We start from the raw sequence: 20278 nt of genomic DNA, 5'->3' as shown, positions 1-20278 counted from the left end.
ATGCCCTATCTTTCTGCGTTTTGCTATTTATTTCTCACCCATGTTTCCCAATGGAGCCTCTGATTTATTGCATCACAATGCCTGAACTTGCAATGTTAGTGTGATGCATTTTGAACATTAAGCGATGTGATGTGCCTTGTTTTTCCAGAAAAAAGCATCGCTGATGCTCAAACATCTCATTAACAAAAATGTGATATTGCCCTGATTTTCTCGCGGCGATATTGCACTTATCAGTGTGAAGGAGCCCTTAGTATTTCTTACATATTTAACCCCTTCACGACTGGAGGTGTTTTGGGCCTTCATGCCCAGAGCAAAATTTTACCTTTTGGAATGCTGCATTCTAAAGATTTTATTTCTCGTTTCTTAGTGTACTCTAAAATTAAAAAAGTTTGGTACTGTGTTAGCCAGTAGAGCAAAATGTGATTGTTCCCAGCAAGAGAAACAAGTAATCTTGTAGATATGATACCTTTTAATGGCTAACAAAAATGCATGATGTTATAGCGAGCTTTCTTAGGGTTCTTCCACAGGCTTTATGGAATAGATCCGAATAAGCATATATGTGTGCGTATATATATATACAGTATATGTATATATATATATATACACACATGCATATGAAATAGCACACAATTGGTGTGATTAATTTGCATTTAAAATAATACCAGAACAGGATGAGCATAGGAGTAAATACTTAAGTAGTCCACTGATAAGAATGTGTAAGTTTTATGATCTCTAAATTGGTGTTAGGGGGTCACCAGGTTTGCATGTTATCTGTGCTATAGATTTATCATATTCTCCACTAATGCATGAAGCCTCTTGAGATGTTGATGCCTCTCTTGAGAGTGTCAAAGGTGGTTATAGTACAAGTTAGGCCTAATGCCCACGGCTGTGACCGCTGCGTGAGTCTCGCATGACGCACTGGCGCACATGCGCAGCACAGCGCATGACGCGCTGGCAGTGTCATACGACGCGCCAGCAGTGTCATATGACGTGGCCGGCAGTGGCCGGGGAAGCGTATTCATGGTATATTTCCGCTATACTTCCGCTGTGCTACAGCTGTTTGATGACGCGGATTTCCGCCGTGCGCATTAGCCCTTTATGTCCCCAGGGGTGTCTTGAAGCAGTACAGTCACACACAGTAAAGGACCATACATAGCAAAAAATATTAGCAGCATCAAGCAAATACTTCAGGTTCTTAGGACACTGTACTTATGGCAAAGAACAGAGGGAACATGGAAACCGAGGAGGGAGAGTGTTATGACAACAAGTGTCTCACCTCTTTATGGCACCAGTTCAGTCAAGACTTCAGTTCAAGATGCTTTTGGATCCCGGTCTTTTGGCAGCATTAATTATTGTGGATTAATAACAGTGAAGTAGTTGTTCCGAATGATTAATCTTTCATTTTGCTTAAGCAATAGACACGATACAAATGACATAGGCTCATGTTACTTAATCATGCAACACAGAGAGAAATAACCGAATGTGCTCCAGACAAATGGATGCATGCACTTTATAACCATGTGGATCTTATCATATGCCCTCCCATAATTACATAGTATAATTAGAACTTAACCAATAACTAGTGGCATATGAATTTACCACCCCTTACTTAGAGTTCAGTTGTGTATAGAAATCCTCCCGGAATCTGTTGACCACATGTTTAACCTATTTGATCCCTGCTCTGCTCAAGACAAAGGACTTTAGTTCCTTTGACCCTGAAATGTTTATATAATACATACTCAGGTAGGGGCAGGGAATGTGAGACTGAGGAGTGACCACAACCTTTGGAAATTTATTACACCACTCTGAGAGACAGACGGAGAAGATTATTCTGTAGTATGTAGTCTTAGAACAGGAGACTCTATGGCTGCTGATGACAACATGACAGCTTATTCTTTAACCCTATGTACTTGTGTGTTGCTGGATAAAAAAGCCTAAAGCAACATGCGGCTTTACATATCTCTGCTTCACCATAGTTTTCAGCTAGCACAAGGATTGTAAACCAGCTCACCCGTAGGATGCATGGACATATTTGGAATCAATCCCCCAAAGAAACAGTAACAGAAGTTCCAGTATCCATTAAAATCATAGCTTTATTGCAAAAGATTAAAATGCCACCAGGAAGGACACACAGACGTAACTCTGACGTATTTCAAGCTGTCAAGCAGCTCTTAGTCATAGCAATTAAAAGAACACGCCTGCTCAGTTTAAAAAGAAACATGCAATCAATATAGTAAAAAAGACCATGTAAATAAGCATCTGGCAATTTGATAACATTAATAATGTAGAATTCGACCAGATCTCTTATTCAAAGCAAAGGGAGCGCTAGTTTTAACACTAAAATCTAATAACTCTCCTAATTAATTAATTTTATCTAAATATTGATACTAAATTATTTGCTAAACTGTTAGCGAGCCGCCTGCAGCATCACATACCGACCCAGATACATGGGGACCAGGTGGGCTTTGTCCCTGGAAGGGAGGCAGGGGCCAGCACTATCCGTACACTGGCACTCATATCGAGGGCCACAAAGGCAGGTACCCCACTCTGCCTTCTTTCGGTCGATGCCGAAAAGGCCTTTGATAGAGTGGATTGGGGATTCCTGGAAGCAACGCTAAAACAGATAGGGCTGGGCGCAAGGTTTCTAGAATGGATAATGGCACTTTATAATAACCCGTCAGCAAAAATACGAGTAAATGGGAAACTGTCCAATCAGGTCCAGATTAGGAACGGTACGAGGCAGGGCTGTCCTCTGTCTCCCTTTTTATACATCATAGTGATGGAGACCCAGGCCAACGCTCTTAGAATCAACTCTGACGTCTGGGGGATGCAGGTGGCCACAAGCGAGCAGAAAGTCGCCCTTTATGCTGACGATCTACTACTCTACATATCAAATCCAAGGATAGCTCTGCCCAATATCCTGGAAGAGTTCTGGAGATTCGTCCGCCTCTCCAATTTCAAAGTAAACCTAAATAAAACAGAAATCTTGAACGTTAACATACCAGACAACGAGGAAAGGGACTTAGGGAATACCTTCCCGTGCAGATGGAAAAAAAACGGGATCAAATATTTAGACATAATAATCATGCCAGACATAAAGGATCTATTCCAAACAAACTATAAACCACTCTTAGCAAAGCTCGAAAAGGATCTGGAGGGTTGGCGGGCGGTGCCCCTCTCCTGGTTTGGTAGGATCAGTTCCATAAAAATGAATGTCCTTCCTTGGCTGTTATACGTCCTCCAAACCATACCCATCAGACTTCCAGGGGCTTACTTAAATAAGATAAGGAAAATAATAATGAGGTTCATCTGGGGCGACAAAAGACCGAGACGCAATTGGAGCGCTCTGACCGGCCCTAAGGAGGGCGGTGGAATGGGGATACCTAATATCTCACTCTATCACAAAGCCTCGCTGACCAGAAGAGTACTGGAACTAGTACGGAGTAGATCCCGGAAGCGCTGGGCGTCAGCAGAACAAGATTCAGTCCCCTATAGGGGATACGGCCTAATTTGGATCCCAGGAAACGGGAAACATAAAAATTTGAGACTCTCCACATTTATAGAGGGGATATTGACAGCCTGGGTGGGACCCGCAACCAAGGCAGGCTTGATAAAGAGACCAGGACCACTGACCCCACTAGTGGGAAATGTAGACATCCCAACATTTTACAACGGCTCCCCAGTGGTAAACCTTTTGGTGAGTGACCAGGCCGAGGAAATCCCTAGACTTAAAAACATGCTTGGGGGAAGCGGCATAAAACCACTAGGAGAGATCTTAGAGGACAGGGACACGTCAGCTGGAGCATGGTTCCAATACCTCCAAATATGCCACTATATTAGGACACTAGGGGGATCGTCATCACTAGGAACAGCCATGACGCCATTTGAAAACAAATTCATATTCAACAAAACAATAAAGGGCAGGGTATCTGAGTTATATCAATTTATGTTAGCGGACAATAGCCAAAGAAATGGAGCTGTGCTGGAAAGAGAGTGGGAAAGGGAGCTCGGCGGCTCCCCCCTCGAGGAGTCATGGAGGAGAGCCTACATTTTAACACACAAAATTACCATCTCAAGTAAATTACAGGAACTAAATTATAAGATCTTGACAAGGTGGTATAAAACCCCTGCGGGGCTTGCCAGAGTCTTCCCACAATATCCGGACGTCTGCTGGAGATGCCTAAAAGAAAAAGGTACTTTTATCCATATTTGGTGGTCGTGCTCAATGATCTGCCCCCTCTGGCAAGAGGTCGGCGAGCTCTATTCATGGGTGAGTAGACAGAATATAAAACTGATCCCGGAATTAGCGTTATTGTCGATGTTTCCTGGTCCCTTGACACAAGCCAAAAAATCATTATTACGATTTTTCGTCATAGCCATGCGCCAAACAGTTCCTAGAAAATGGAAATCCTCGTCGCTGCCCATAAGGGTGATGTGGATCGAAGCATTAGATAACATCCAATACATGGAAGAAATTTGTGCAAGGGATGAGATGAGGCATGGCAACTATCTGACAACCTGGTCCATGTGGATCATGCTCCGCAATACACCAGAGCTGTCAACGTGGCTTACAAGTGGCACCACCCCCATCAACAAACTCAACCATCCCGTCAAAATTAAGTTTCAAAACACTTGATGGTCACCTCAATGGCTAACAGGTCGGATCCCGCCCCCCCCCCCCCCCCGCCTCCTCTTCTTCCTTCTTCTTCTTTCTCTCCCTCTTTTCTATCCTTCTCCTCCTACTGACTCTAAATAATTATTGCTGTTACTACTATAAATAGTTTATGCCAAGATAATTATACCAAGACAAGTTTGTTTATTAAATTCTGTTTAAGGTCATGGTATACAAATTAGACATAATATTGTAATGTGTTAACATCTGACAATATACGGTGATATTAAATGTTAAGTGCATAATTCTCTAAAAAATAAAAACACATTTTGAACCATATTTAAGTAATTTTAGATGGTAACCGCCTAGCGAACATGGTGGGATTTGTCTAACTAATTCTATCAACAAGAACATGATTGTCTGTGGTCTACGGATCCGTGAGTATGCTATAGAACTTATGCACACGAGCATTGCGATCTTACGCTGGTCGCATCATAGCTGAAAATTGCACCAGTGAAGAATAGTTGCAATCGAGCCCAGTGATTAATTAGCGTTTTCTCATCCATTCACACGGGGATATTGCGGACAAAATACTCTGCAGCATGGAATTCCGTTGATCAGCAAAAATCCTCAAAATGACTTCTAATGCTTTATTAGAGCCAGCTGTCTTTGTTTCCGAGTGCCGGATGCAGGTAAACCCCCCCCTCCCTCCCCTCCTTTTTTTTAGCTCCCGTAGTAGTCTATGGAACCTTCCTGCGTTTTTCGTCAAAAGATAGGTCAAGACTAGGGATGAGCAAGCGTACTCGGAAAAGCACTACTCGCTCGAGTAATTTGCTTTATCCGAGTATCGCTGTGCTCGTCCCTGAAGATTCGGGTGCCGGCACGGAGCGGGGAGCTGCAGGGGAGAGCGGGGAGGAACGGAGGGGAGATCTTTCTCTCCCTCTCTCCCGCCCGCTCTCCCCTGCTCCCCGCTGCGACTCACCTGTCAGCCGCAGCGGCACCCGAATCTTCAGGGACGAGCACAGTGATACTCGGATAAAGCAAATTACTCGAGCGAGTAGTGCTTTTCCGAGAATGCTCGCTCATCTCTAGTCAAGACCTATCTTTTGGTGAATGAAAAGAAAAAAGCTTTTACTCCCAGGCGCTACTGGGAACACCTAAATGTATCACAGGAAAGTACAATAAACTTACTTCAGTGAGGGGAACTGGAATAAACCATTATCCCCCCACTACAAGTTTGCTTCAAATATAGATGAAAGTCATGACAGCCTTTAATTTCTTTAATATATCTGTAACATCAGGTATCAAACAAGGTTGCAGGCAACGCATTTCGGAGTAAAAAAAAAACCCTTTCTTTAGCCTCTGTTTTTTGATGCAGCATGAAAAATTGGCGCCCAAAAATGGTTGTCGATTTGCCGTTGGCACTGCAATTTTTTCACAAGCTTGAAAATTACCCATATGATTGAATGCATTGTATTCCAATGCTTCACATGATTGCGATTTTCGGCCAACGTTTTGGCGCGGCAAAATAGCTGCATTAAAGCATTTATGTGAATGAGGCCACAATTACTTATTCCACAGTTTGTTGAACAGTGGAACAATATCCTTTCTGAGTGTTCTTTCGCCCTAAAGCGATTAATCAAGTATGAACAGAACACTTTGGATCAGATATAATAATAAGCAAGCACAAGGATCTATTTGCACATATTCTATGCTGCAGCAATTTAATGCCGCTCTCACACAGGTGGTTTTTTACAGTGAAGAACTAAATGCTATAGAACACCCGCATTGATTTCAATGGGACTTCTCAGACAAGCGTTCGTTTTTCGGGCTGTCTGCTCTATTTTAGTGTGTTTAGTGATTTTTAATGCTCCTCATCTCCCATTGCAATGATGGTGTGTGTTTAAAATCCCTCTCGAACGCTTTTGAAAACTCTGTTCAAAAACATTGAAAAATGCGGTGTTTAAAAACGCAGCGCTTTTACAGATGCTTGTGTGAGAGCAGCCTAATGACTTGGACATCAAACTCAGGGAGAACATTTGAAAGTTGGAAACTTAGATTTCAGAAACTAAACAAGTAAAGTATATTGAGGACTTGCAGGATTATCACACCAATGTTGTGTACACCTGGACTCAAACAAAATTGAGTTTCTACCCCTAAGTCTGTTCTCCAAAAGAGTATGAAATTGAAAAATAAAAACAATAAATTGAGCTTTCATCTCACTTCTACTGATGTTGATTCTTCTGATATTGTCTCTGAAATATTTCCTACAAATGTGTCTGAAATCCTTAGCTCTAATAATATGGGTAATATTGTTGCCACAGAGTCTGGTATACCAAAAAAGGCAGGACAGGGAGAAAGCTGAGCAATAATTTAACTAAAGGGGAATTTAAGGCCATTAAACAGTCAAAATCTATGTGCTATGGCAGGCGGACAAAGGACAGTTGTTGTCCTTGATTCTGGGCTTTATAATAACTATGTTATCTGACACTTCCAGTTATCTTGAACTGTTGTTTGACCCCACTTCTCAATTTCGAGACAGTCTTTTTTGTCCTTGGTAGACAATGGCCTTGGTTTGGGTGTTTTAACTTCCAAACACACGGACAGCATTAGAGTTCAGTATCTAACAATCTCAATTTTTCAGTCATTACCAAAAATTCACAAATTTGTTTTTCACCCCCTTTTCACCTCATTGTGGCAGGCATAGACTATGTTAATGAAAACCCGTGTGCTTGGGTGGATAGTCTTTTACAACCACTTGTTTCTAATATCCCGAGCTAAAATCAGTTGCTTTTCTGCTTTCCCAAAAAAATTTTTCAGTTTTCATGGAAAATGTTTTTTTACAATATATGAGACGAAATTTTCACTATAGTTGTCATTTATATGGCCTGGTGAGAGCACTATTATTGTTTGTGTAATGACAATCTATTTCCTAGGGTTCTTGCTTGGTACAACAGCTACATAGACGACCTGTTGATCATTTGGTCGGGCCGTGTGGTGGCCTTGCCAGAGTCTGCATCCTATTCCAATGTGTTTGGATTAAAATTTTCTTTTTTTTTTTATTGATCGCAAATCTTATTTTTGGACTTGCAGTTTACAGCGGATTTTGGGCAACAATGGGTTCATACTATTACTCGTTGTAAAAAAAAACTGCCAACAACACAGTAATTTATGCATTGTAATGTCATCTCATGCATGCCATTAGAGTCGTCCCAGTCGATGAGATTTTTCATGTAAAGCATAATTATTCTCACACTACTACTAAATCAATAGTAGTTGACCAATTAGCGACCAAGCCTGTTTGCGCCTTAATGACCAAGCCAAATTTTGGAAATCTGACATGTGTCACTTAAACATAAAATAACTCCGTTAAGGTTTTGCATATCCAAGTGATTCTGATGTTGTTTTTTTTGCCACATATTGTACTTCATTTAGGTGGTAAAAAGAGACCAATAAAATTTGTGTATATTTATTAAAAGCGCCAAAATTAGGAACATTTTGAAAGAAAATTCATTTCTTCACATTTTCAATTGCAATATCTCAAATACGAGCAAACATACTGTGCAAATTTTTGATAAGATAGATATTTTCATCTGTTTACTTTATTCTGGAAACACAATTGAAAAATTGCAGAAGCCGGGTAAGATCCAAGGATAAAGATCCCATCGGGGGACAAATACAGGGACCTTAGGGATGTAATTTTATCTCCCCTCACGAATATGATCTGTCAGGGAAGATGAAACTTTACCCTTTTAAACTTTTTTTTTTACACTTTTTAACTTTACATGATCAACGTTACCCAATGGATAACGCCGTTCAAGTGTCTGGAAAATGCATACAGCAGCCCCCGGTCACATCTCCCTGCACTTAGCTATCTTTGACAGCCGGTTGTAGGGAGATTTTTTAAATTTGCCAGGCTGTCTGACCTTCTGCACATTAGCGCCACATCGGTGTATGTGCAGAAGCCCGCAGCAGATCCAGATCGCCATGGGACATCACGGAGGATAGAGGTGGGTGATCCAGGCTCGTATTGAGCAGAAATGCGCCCCGAACAATCTGGACATATTTAAGGCACATATAAATTAAATAAACCAAGATTTTTTTTTTACCTATGGAGAGCAGCTTTTCCTTTCTTTTCCTCTGCCTGGAAAGAAGAAATGTAAACAGTTGTGGACAATAAAAGCAGTTGTGGGCAATAAAAGTTGCACACAGTAGGATTTACTTGCAGGAGCTGAAGTCAGTTGTGAATGCCAAGACGGTGAGCTACTCCATACATATATTTTCTCTGTGATAGAGGTGAGTAGTTTCAGCTCCCCTCATGGATCCAATCCATGAGGGGAGCTGAAACTTTAACTTTTTTTCCTTTTTTTTCCTCTTTTCCGTGATTACCGTTATACCCGGTCCCAGGGCACATCTCCAACCTCCCAGCTACCTTCAGTAGCCAGGAGCCAAGAGATTTCAAAGTTCCTGGGCCTCCCGGCCTTCTGCGCGTGATGTAATATGTCTTGCACGCATGCGCAGAAGGGGGAATCAGGTCCTTTTTTTACTTTCTATTTACTTTTATGCGATCGCCGTTATCCATTGGATAACAGCAATCACGTGACAGGGGGTCGGATATCCTGGCCCCCCCATGACAGTTCCAGGTTGTCGTCTACCTCCGACAGCTGACAGCATGGAGCTGTCACGTCCACAAGCCACGTGGCTTTAATCCGCAGAGCAAGCATGTTTTTACGGCCCTGGGGATTAAAGTCCACTAAAGCAGGATGTAAAAACACTATGGGGTGGTCACTAGGGGGTTATTAGAGATCATTCTGATCTTTTAAGCTACTACTTCCTTCCCTCATCTCTCTCATTTTCCTTTCTTTTCTCCGCCCTTTTTATCTCTTTCTTATTGTATCCAACTGTTTAGACACAGAGTTGCCCTCTACATTACTTTTGTCTTTGTTAAAACAAAATAAGAATACTTTTGCATATTGTTGCTCTACCACACTTACTGGTTGTGTTCTTTGTTCAATATACATCTTGTAAATTTAGTAAATATTACAGCACAAAAAAGAATACTGGCACACCACCAAGCGGTGCACCCAGGGGCATAACTAAAGGCTCAGGGGCCCTGATGCAAAACGTGAGCTGGGGCCCCCCCTCTATCTGTATCTGTACCCGTACCCATACCTAAACCATGCTGCACAGAGACATAACTTGAAGCTTCTGGGCCCCAATGCAGAACCTGTAACAGGGCCCCCAACTATAATGCCTTATTCATAGTACTAGGCTCCTTATGTGGAGAAGAGAGGACTTATGGGCCCCCTAAGGCTCCTGGGCCCGGGTGCCACCGCATCCCCTGCATCCTCTATAGTTACGCCCTTAGGTGCACCATTATGTAATGTCAATGTAGTGAGCGTCTTATTCCCCAGGACAGTGTGCGTCTATTGAGTCCCTTTAAATTCTAAGTTATGTTATACAGCATATACATACTTCACAGCTTAAATATCCTGAAAATAAAGGGCGTAGGAATATATCAATGTGCTTCTATCTCTTGACATAAATGTAGAAGATACTGGAGATTCTACATGTCAGCCCCAGATACACCTTTTATTTATCATTTTTCAATTTTTTTGCAAATGTTGCAGAAAAGTGGAGCTTTAAATTTACTGAAATCATATTTGTCGACATGTTATTCATGACAAGTCTATTAATGTGCATGTTTTACCTTGTAGAGCTTTGTAATGATGAAGGAACAGAGTTTGAAATCGAATATGTTACTGCCGGTCAGCCTCTGTATGCTCTCTGCCCACTTCAAATATTACTTGATAAAAATTTCAATATAACCTGGATAAAACATGACTCACAAACAGAAATCACTTCAGACAAACAAACAAGAGTTCATCAAGATCAGAAGTACTTGAAATTTATACCTGCTGATCTAAATGATAGTGGATTGTACCAATGTATTCTCAGGTAAGACTGCTGTTCACAGCTATTATTTGGTTAATGCATTAAAGGGGTTGTTTCACTCCTACCTATTTTGCTGCAGGAAGCAGACAGCTCTGTAAATTTTGCAGTGGTCCAGGTTGGTAATGTGGGCGAAGTCCTATTGAAGTGAATAGGTCTCAGTCTGCGGTACCAACCTAGGCCACTGCACTATAAATGGAGCAGTCTGCTGCAGCAAAAAAAGCTAGAAGTAGGACAACCCTATTACATATTCAAAATGTAAGAGTATAGAAAAGATTTTTGAGGATTAGCAACAGCTTGTTATACGTTCAAACAATAAAGGGGCAGAATTACTATTAAAAATGTGTCAGTTTTTACTACATTTGTCATGTGTTTTAAACACTTTTATACACTTTTTGGGTGTTTCACAGGACGTGGCATGGCCACAAAGGAAGTTTCATGTCTTTGTATGAAAGGGTGCATGGTCTAAATGCAACACTGTGTGCCAACAATTGTGCCAAATTTTAGATACAAGAAACAGGTTTAAACTAAGCCAGCTAATGTTCTAGTGAGCAGGGTTATGTATATGGTGTTTTCTTGTCTTCTTGATAGTGATTTAATCCTTCTTCTTCTACACACAGAAACTCAACATTCTGCGTCAAGAAGCTTAGGAGAGTAAAAGTAATTAAGCATGATGATGGTCTCTGCTATAATCATTCTGTGAGGTTTCTGAGTAGAACAACCATAGAACCATCACTTAGAATTGAATGTCCAAACATAGACATCTATGTTAAATACTGGAACATAAAAGTGAAATGGTTTAAGGTACTAATACTCTTCTCTTTTTTTGTTCTCTTTTATTTAATTTAATAGATGTTACTTGACCATGCAAACTACCAATGTACATATCACTGTCCCATCAAGCTGAAGATTTGCATAATCAACTTTGTACTAAGATAACCTTAAGATATATGGTGAAAATTCTACAAATCAACCCCTTCATGACGTGTCCCTTTTTATTCCATTTTCGTTTTTTTCTCCCCCCTTTAAAAAAATCATAAGTCCTTTATTTATCCATCGACGTTGTTGTATGAGGGCTTGTTTTTTGTGGGACGAGTTGTAGTTTTTAATGGTGCTATTTAAAGTACCATCTAACATACTGAATAACTTTTAAAAAATTCTAAGTGGAGTAAAATAAAAAAAAACGACACCCGTTTTATTTTTCCATTGTCGTAGTTCAGCGATGGCTCATTTTTTGCAGGATGTCCTGTATTTTCCGTTAGTACTAATTCAGAATACATACGACTTTTTGATCGCTTTTTATTGCAGTTTTTCTGAGAGACAGGGTGACTGAAAAAGTCCATTTCTGGCGTTCTTCTTTTTTTTTTCGGGCGACATTCACCGTGTGGGGTAAATAATGTGCTACTTTGATAGATCAGACTTTTACGGATGTGGTGATACCAAATATGTATTTTTATTTTATGATTTAGATTTTTTAATTACAGATATGGCAAAAGGGGGGATATTTAAACTTTTGTTACTCTTTTTACAATTAAAAAACTTTATTAATCTTTTTTAACTTACTTTTAAGTCCCCCTGGGGGACTACAATATGCGATGCTTTGGTCGCTCCTGCAGTATGATGTAATGCTATAGCATTACGTCATACTGCATTCTGACAGGCAGCCTATCAAGCCACCCGACGGGCATGGCTTGATAGGCAGTCTCCCAAAGCAGCCCTGGGGCCTTTCAGAAGGCCCCCGGCTGCCATGACACCTGCATGGCTACCCTGATCTCACTGCGCGCGCGCGGGTGTGTGTGTGTGAGGGGGGGCGTACAGGACCCGCTATCATCGTTCGGGGGCTTTGAATGCCGGTGTCAGCTGTAGTAAACAGCTGCGACCTCTCTTCATACATACCCTGACGCTAACCGGGAGGGGGTTAAAGGGGTAGTACCTAAAACAAGTTTTATCATCTATCCACAGAATAAGTAATAAAACTCTAATCTCTGGGGGTCTCACCACTGAGACCCCCACCCATCCTGAGGGAGTCCTATATTTCCCCTTCCTCAATACTACTTGCTGTACCCCCCCACCGCAGTAAGGAGAAGAGTGAATGGAGCGGTTGTCATGCATGCATGGCACTACGTCTTTCATTTTCAACAAGCCTTGCGCTTGCATTTGGCTATTTCTGTGAGACCCATTAGTAACGTAGGCTTAAAAAAAGACATATGTCCATCCAGTTCAGTATTAACAACCCCTCTAAATGTAAAGCTCACCCATCTTTATAGAAAGCATATTTTGCTTGAATAATTGAATTATGTTTTCCGTTTCATTTATAGTAGTGGATAGTTTACATACTGTATCAACAGTTACACAAACAATCTAGCATAACACAAATACAGTGTATCAGAAATTTGTCACAGTCAAACTACCTAACCCTTTGAAATGGCCCTCCTCAAAAAAGGTTTATAGGTAAATCCAGCCGATTTTTACACTTGCACTTATTAAAAGAATCCCCAAATATTCCAAAATAGCGCTATCTGCTGTTTCTATTGAAGAGTCTTTCTGTGTCCCTTCTATTTCAGTAAATGTTCCATAGTGGTCATGCATACTCATTCTTCCGTCTCTGCAGTAAGTTTGTCTCACTCTCTCATTGCTGTCAAGGAGAAAAGATGCAGTAACTTTAGAAGCAGACCCTCAGAACACCAGGGATCCCTTCATATATCCACTGCAGCTGGGAGATAAGCAGGGCTGAGCATGTGTGACCACCATGAAACAATTAGGGCAACAAAAAGCACAGGTGTGAGTGGCCCAATAGAAATTAATGGGCTTTCAACATTGCGTATTACCTGGGCTACATATGCCCGTGTGATTGAGCCCTTACTGAGATAGGCATACAAAGAGCAGGTATCACTATTCCAACATTAGTCCTGGAATATCTGGAGATAGAAATAAATTTTCATATAAAAGTAAATATAAAAAAAATGTTTATAATTATGGGCTGTTCCTAACTATAAACAATATTTTTTTTGTTGGACAATTCCTATAATCCCTTAAGGATCAGGCCATTTTTGTTTTTTTAAACCTGCTTTCAAAAAATCTCAGCTTTTTTATTTTTCTGCTAACATAGCTGTATGAGGGCTTGTTTTTTTTACAGCATGAGTGGTGTTTTTTAATGGTTCCATTTTAAGTACCATATAATGTATTGAAAAAAATTGCAATTGGGGTGAAATAAAAAAAAAATGCAGTTGCACCATTTCTGATGGAGTTCATGATGGAGGATAAATAATGAACATGGTTTCTGTTTTGATTTTAATATTATTATTTAATATTATTTTTTTGATTTCTTTAACCATTAAAAAGATCTTTATTAAACTTTTATTATACTTTTTATAGTCCCAATAGGGGACTTAAACCTGCAGTCATTTGATCATTTATACAATATACTGCAATTCTTCAGTACTTCAGTATTGCAGTATATTGTATTTGTATAGACATTCTATTAAGCCCTGCCACAGGCTTAACCATAGCAACCCTGGGTGCCTTCAAAAGTCCTCAGACTGCCATGGCAAAACCACTATTCCTCACAATCTCATTACCAACAGGCTGTTCAGGTGCCAGAGGGGGCCACTTCCTCTGTCAGGCCATTTAAATGCCGCTGTCAAAATGGTTAACAGTTGGGAGAAGCTAAAGATAAGGACTCCAGGAATTTTCAGACAGAAAGGAATAACCAATTTAGGCCGCCTGCAGACGGCCGGGTCGGATCTGGCAACGAGATTTCTCGCCGCGGGACCCGACCCGAGCGTCTGCAGAGAGCAGAGCGTACTCACCCGCGCCCCGCAGCTCCAGAACTTTCATGTGCCGGCTGCCGGGCAGCTGGCGCATGCGCAGACCGGAGCCGGCAGCGGGTGAGTGACATTTCTGTGCGAGGCTCTGCAAGCCCCGCACAGAAATAGAACATGCCGCGGTTTGTTTGCCGTGCGAGACATCGCGCGGCCAAGCCGCGGCCTTCTGCATAGGATTGCGTTTGTTAACGCAATCCTATGCAGGCTTCCAGCGGCGGAAATCCCGCTGGAAGCCTGCAGGTGGCCATAATACTAGCCAAATGTCATATTCTGCATAATGAATAGAAAAAAAGGGGAAAAATCACCAGCGTGGTCATTTAAGAAATGGACATTACTGTGTCATTCTCTACTGTGGGACTGATGTTCCTGTCAAGAATACCTAACTGCTGCAGGCATTGCATGTAACCACATTGCAGAGGTTTTTACTTAGTGACCACAAAGCAATAAATGGCAAAGATACTTGGCTGTTCATGCTGTTAGACACAATTTCTGATTCCAACTGACATTGACCATGAAATGTTTTAGGATTTTTTTTTTAATGGTGAAAATGTTCTTTTTATGTACAGGAATGCCAGCCATTAGATTTGGATAGTAAGCACTACTCAGCTTTAGGTAAAAGCTTGATTATCAAAGATGTGTCCACGCAAGATAGTGGAAACTACACATGTGAAGTGCCATTTATGTACAATGGTGTATCATATAACATCTCCCGTACCAGAGAGTATAGTATTTCAGGTAACTATGTCTACAACTATATTATTAAAGGATTTTGATTACAATATTAAAACATTAGTGGGTGCAAATATATATTTTCACAGTGACCACTAAAGGGCTTCATTCCATAGCGTCACCTTCTTATGACGGCTCAGTTGAATAAAATGTTTCTCAAGGGAGGAACAGAAACACTATCTTTTCTCCTTAGGGAGAGCACCTAGACGGTGAGTGAGGAGACTCGAAAGGCAATTTATGCTCCTCTGGGTAATATGCAAATATGGGAGATGGAATAATACCTCCACAGTGCCACCGGCTCTCTGTTACTGTTTTATTATGTGAAGCGCAACTGTGCTATGTATGCCGCAAACATTTAAAAATGTGTAGTGGCACCAAGTTATACAAACTTTCTCTATGATCATGCTACATATGGCAAAGCATGTACTGCCATATGCTATAGCCATTGCAATAATATACCTAAGGCGGGGCTCACATGACCGTATTGTAAAACGCTGCGTAAAAATTGCGCAGCGTTTTACTTGCAGAAAGAATTGCGTATCCCGCCTATTTTTGTGTTTTTGCTCATGTATGCCTGTGCATATACAGTGTATTTTATGCACGCTGTTATGCACTGGCTTCCTGTTTTTTTTTTTTTAACTTTCTTCTCAAATAACGTATTCACTGCATTCAGAATGCCCCCATAGAAAACTATAGGGATCTACACGCGTAATACGCAGCATTCTTTTTTATGTGCATAATATATGCAAAAAATATACGCAAGTGTGAATGGAACAATGAAAATCAATCTACGTTCATTGTCGCCATTCACCACGTATGATGCGCATGTACCTTGCGTGTGTAAAACGCTATTCAAATATGTTTGTGTGAGCCCGGCCCAAGATGGAACAACATGGTAAGATTTTTTTGTTTTCAGAGAATCCATATTTGTGCTTTTTAAACCACCTACTCCCTTATTTGCATATTTCCCAGAAAAGCATGAATGGCCTTATAAGTCTCCTCACTCACTGTCTAGGTGCTCTCCCTGAGGAGAAAAGATAGCGTTCCTGACCCACATCACAGGCCTCTCACTAGCCAAGCCAGAAACCTACTGCACACTGATGAGGGGCAAACACACAGAAACAGCTCTCTGTTTATGGATTCTGGCTTGAGTTTCAATTCCCAGTCATTGTTACAAGGCTTATATAAAGAAGAGTCTAGCACTGATTTGCAGGAATGCTGCCTTCCAATAGGTAGCGCTGCAGAGGTATTGTTCCATCTCTCTTATTTGCATATTATCCAGAGGAGCATGAATGGCCTTATAAGTCTCCTCACTCACTCAGCTTCTAGGTACTCTCCCTAAGGAGAAAATATAGAGTTCCTGGCCCTTTTAAACAACATTGACAGTTTTATATTTATATTCTTCAGATATACCAAATGAACCTGAAGCTGTTATGGTATTTCCAACAAATAATGTCATAGATGTGGAATTAGGTAAGTCAGCCTCTACTTTAAAAATAAAATCTATTTATACAATATGCTGCATAACGGCTCATGCACATGGCCGCATATGTTCTGTTTGTATAACAGGGTTCCTATACAGGTCCATGAGCCCTCTACTGTACTTGGGTGAGGTGGGTTTATGGGCATTTTCAGTTCCCAGTCCCGGCTGTAGTTTCAGGCTCAATTTCTATGGTCATTTAAAATTATTTTTCTTCTGACAGAACTTCACATAATTTACACATACATGAGTTGTCAGCAAAGTACAACTGAATTGAGTTGAGCAAAGTCCATTCGGATGAATTAGGCATTTGCAGGAATGTCTTCAATAAGGGCGGATACAGACAAGAGTAGACACAACTACGCTCAGCGGCACAGAGTTTGAAAATAACCGAGGGAATACATGTGCTGTCCGATCTATTCCACACGTAGTATTCACTACATGTGGCAAAGATGGGGCAGATCCTATCTTTTCTTGGCCAACAATTAACGGCTGAGAATCGTGATAGTGAAAACTAAACCACTGAAATCCTATTGAAATCAGTGGTTTCGTTTTGTCCCGTTCTGGCCGCATAAAGGAAGAAAACCACACTCACCTAAAACTGACCTAAATCTGTGTCAATTTATGCTAACTGAGTAGAACGCTCAGTTATTATGCTGCTAAAGTGGCAGCAATCAATAGTATTCAATTTATGGTTCAAACGGTTTTTATTTTGTCTGCCATGAATAAACAATGATTACAACTTTGTGGAGAAATGTTGTGAATAAACAGATATAATTGACATATACTCAGTCTGTCTTCATTTGTCGTTCCACATTCTTTGTGTATGAGGCAGTTTCTTTTTTTCCTATATAGATGAATCTGTTATCCCAATTTTGTGCTCCAGCGGGCATGAAACTAATTATTTGAACAGATATGAAAAAAAAACGAAACAGTGAAAACAAAGAGAGAGAAAAAAATAAAAGAAAGGGGGGGGGGAGGGAGAGTAGAAAGAGAGCAGGGGGGCAGATGGGTGGGGGGCGTGGTAGGGGGGGCGTGGTAGGGGGGGAGGCGGTCCTGGCTTTCAGATGAGTAATAGAATTATGGTTTATGGAGTGATAAGGCTGGCTATATTGGTGGTCGTGGGGGTGGGCAGGGCTCCATTGTCGAGCCACATGTTAAGGTCTGGGGAGAGTCTAAATTGAATCCAGGGCAGCCATGTCAGGATGTATTTATTGTGCCTCATTTCGTCCTTTGCGCACATTTCCTCCATGTACCTCATGTGGTCCAACGCTTCCAGCCACATCAGTTTTGAGGGTGGTGTTGTCGATTTCCAGTTCCTGGGAATTATTTGGCGCATTGTCATTACAAAAAATCTGAGTAGGGAACCTTTAGAGCGTGCTATTGAGCCAGGGAACATGGAAAGCAAAGCCATTTCTGGCGTAAATGTAATTTTGCATCTGCACATGTAGGAGTATAAGGCATTGACCTCTTGCCAAAGGGGGCGGATCTGGGGGCAAGACCACCATATGTGGACCATTGAGCCCGCTTCTGTTTGGCATCTCCAACAGGTATCCGGATACTGGGGAAATATCCTCGCTAGCCTCGCTGGGGTTCGGTACCATCTTGTCAGAAGTTTATAGTTGAGTTCTTGCAATTTGCTAGATACATTTATTTTCTGCCGAAGCAGGACATGGGGACTGATTGCCATTTTTTGAAGTCTGCTTCCAGTGTGGAGAGGAGGGGTTTGTAGTTTTTTAGGAAGAGCTTTTCTAAGTCTTTCGTAATTGTTACCCCTAGATATTTGAGGTCGTCTTGTTTCCATTTAAAAGGAAGGGTGGGTCTCAGGGCCTCTACCTCTGTGTCCGCTAGAGTGACGTTAAAGAGTATTGACTTGCTAAGGTTCACTTTAAAGTTTGAGAGTTTTCCGAACCGTTTAAATTCTGCTAAATTACTAGGGAGAGCGATTCTGGGATTTGTGACGTATATCAGCAGGTCGTCCGTGTATAAAGCTACTTTATTTTCTGTGTTACCTATTCTGACGCCGTTGATGTTAGTATTTGCTCGGAGTGCATTCGCCAGGGTCTCCCTCATCAGTATGTATAGGCAGGGAGACAGGGGACAACTTTGTCTCGTGCCATTACTTATTTGTATAGGTGGCGAGAGCTGACCGTTGACCCGGACCCGAGCGGAAGGACGTTTGTATAGCGCCATTATCCAGCTCTTCAGTCTGGGGCCTATGCCCACATGTCCCAGCACAATAGTATTCAATTTAAAGGTATCCAGAATATAATTCAGCATGAGTAATAGTAACCAGCAAAAGTTGGTGTTCATATAAACCAAAACTGTCACTTCTAAGCACTACCCTTTAGGTCAGACCACACATGGAATATTGTGTACAACTTTGGGCACTGGTAATCAAGAAGGACATATCAGAGCTGTGTAAAGTGATTAACACAAGATAGGACACAAGGAGATTGCAAGAGAATCTGGATAAATTCAAGGCTTGAGGAGAAAAGTGGCAAATGAGGTTTAACATTGATAAATGTCAGCTTATGCACATGGGCAAAGAAATATATGTCACCAATACACACGTTAGTTAACTGGAGCATGCAGTGTCAGGCAGCTGCTGCCAAGACAAATAGGATCATGGGGTACATAAAAAGAGGTCTAGGGGCACAAGAACATTGTTCTTCCTCTTTACAAGTCACTGGTCAGACCACATATGGAATATTGTGCACAGTTTTTGGCACCAGTACTCAAGAAGGACATACCAGTGCTTGAGCGGGTTCAAAGGTGGACAACTAAAGTAATAAACGGAATGGGTGGACTACAATACCCAGAGAGGTTATCAAAATTGGGATTATTTAGTTTAGAAAAAAGACGGCTAAGGGACGACCTAATAACTACATATAAATATATCGGGGAACAATACAGAGATCTCTCCAATCATCTATTATACCCAGGACTGTGACTGTAACAATGGGGCACTCTCTACATCTAGAAGGTTTCTACACCGATATAGAAGGCAGTTCTTTACTGTAATAGCAGTGAGACTGTGGAACTCTCTGCCTGAGGACGTGGTGATGGCAAATAGAGTTCAAAAGGGGCCTGGATGTCTTTTTTTGAGCGATACAATATTATATATTATAATCATTAATAACTTCAAAAGGGTTGTTGATCCAGGGATTATTCTGATTGCCGTATGGAAGGATTTTTTTTCCCTTTAATGGGGAAAATTGGGCGGCTACCTCATTGGGTTTTTTTTGTTCCTTCCTTTGGATCAACATTAGGGAGTAATAGGCTGAACTGGATGGACATATGCGTTTTTTGGGATTACATACTATGTTACAGGGAGTCCCACTGACTGGAGGCTCGGGAAAATTGACTATAACTCCAAGATTAATTAAAACATTTTAATAAAATGTGGTCAAAACAAAATTTGGTCAATGAGAATCAGGAGCCCCTCATAACATGTTCATTGAGCATTCTTTAACCCAGCTGCTACTGTCCATGTGGCAGCAGTCATTGGCAAAGGAGATAGAATGGCTAGTCTGTCTGTTTTACTGAGTACATCATGACACCCCGACAGCCACATTTTGCTTCGGTAGTATAGTCAATATTAGCCAGTGCTGCCTCCTGAAGGGGAAAGTTTACTGGAATAAGCCACTAACTATCAAGAAATTGTAAAGGAGCATCACA

General features: G+C 41.2%; 1 protein-coding gene across 2 annotated transcripts in view; it reads left to right on the top strand.

Annotated features, from left to right (window-relative positions):
* LOC136577736 (interleukin-1 receptor type 1-like) overlaps nt 1–20278 on the top strand; it is a 60254-nt gene that overhangs the window by 21815 nt on the left and 18161 nt on the right. For both annotated transcript variants that reach the window (XM_066577668.1, XM_066577661.1), the window contains exons 4-7: nt 10330–10570; nt 11185–11368; nt 14955–15123; nt 16525–16590. In XM_066577668.1, coding sequence (XP_066433765.1) covers nt 10330–10570; nt 11185–11368; nt 14955–15123; nt 16525–16590 — 660 coding nt within the window. The remainder of the gene's footprint in view (nt 1–10329; nt 10571–11184; nt 11369–14954; nt 15124–16524; nt 16591–20278) is intronic.

Source organism: Eleutherodactylus coqui, chromosome 1, assembly GCF_035609145.1.
Source record: "Eleutherodactylus coqui strain aEleCoq1 chromosome 1, aEleCoq1.hap1, whole genome shotgun sequence".
Classification (NCBI taxonomy): Eukaryota; Metazoa; Chordata; class Amphibia; order Anura; family Eleutherodactylidae; genus Eleutherodactylus; species Eleutherodactylus coqui.
Note: the sequence above shows the minus strand (reverse complement) of the source record. Positions and strands in the feature narration are given on the sequence as shown.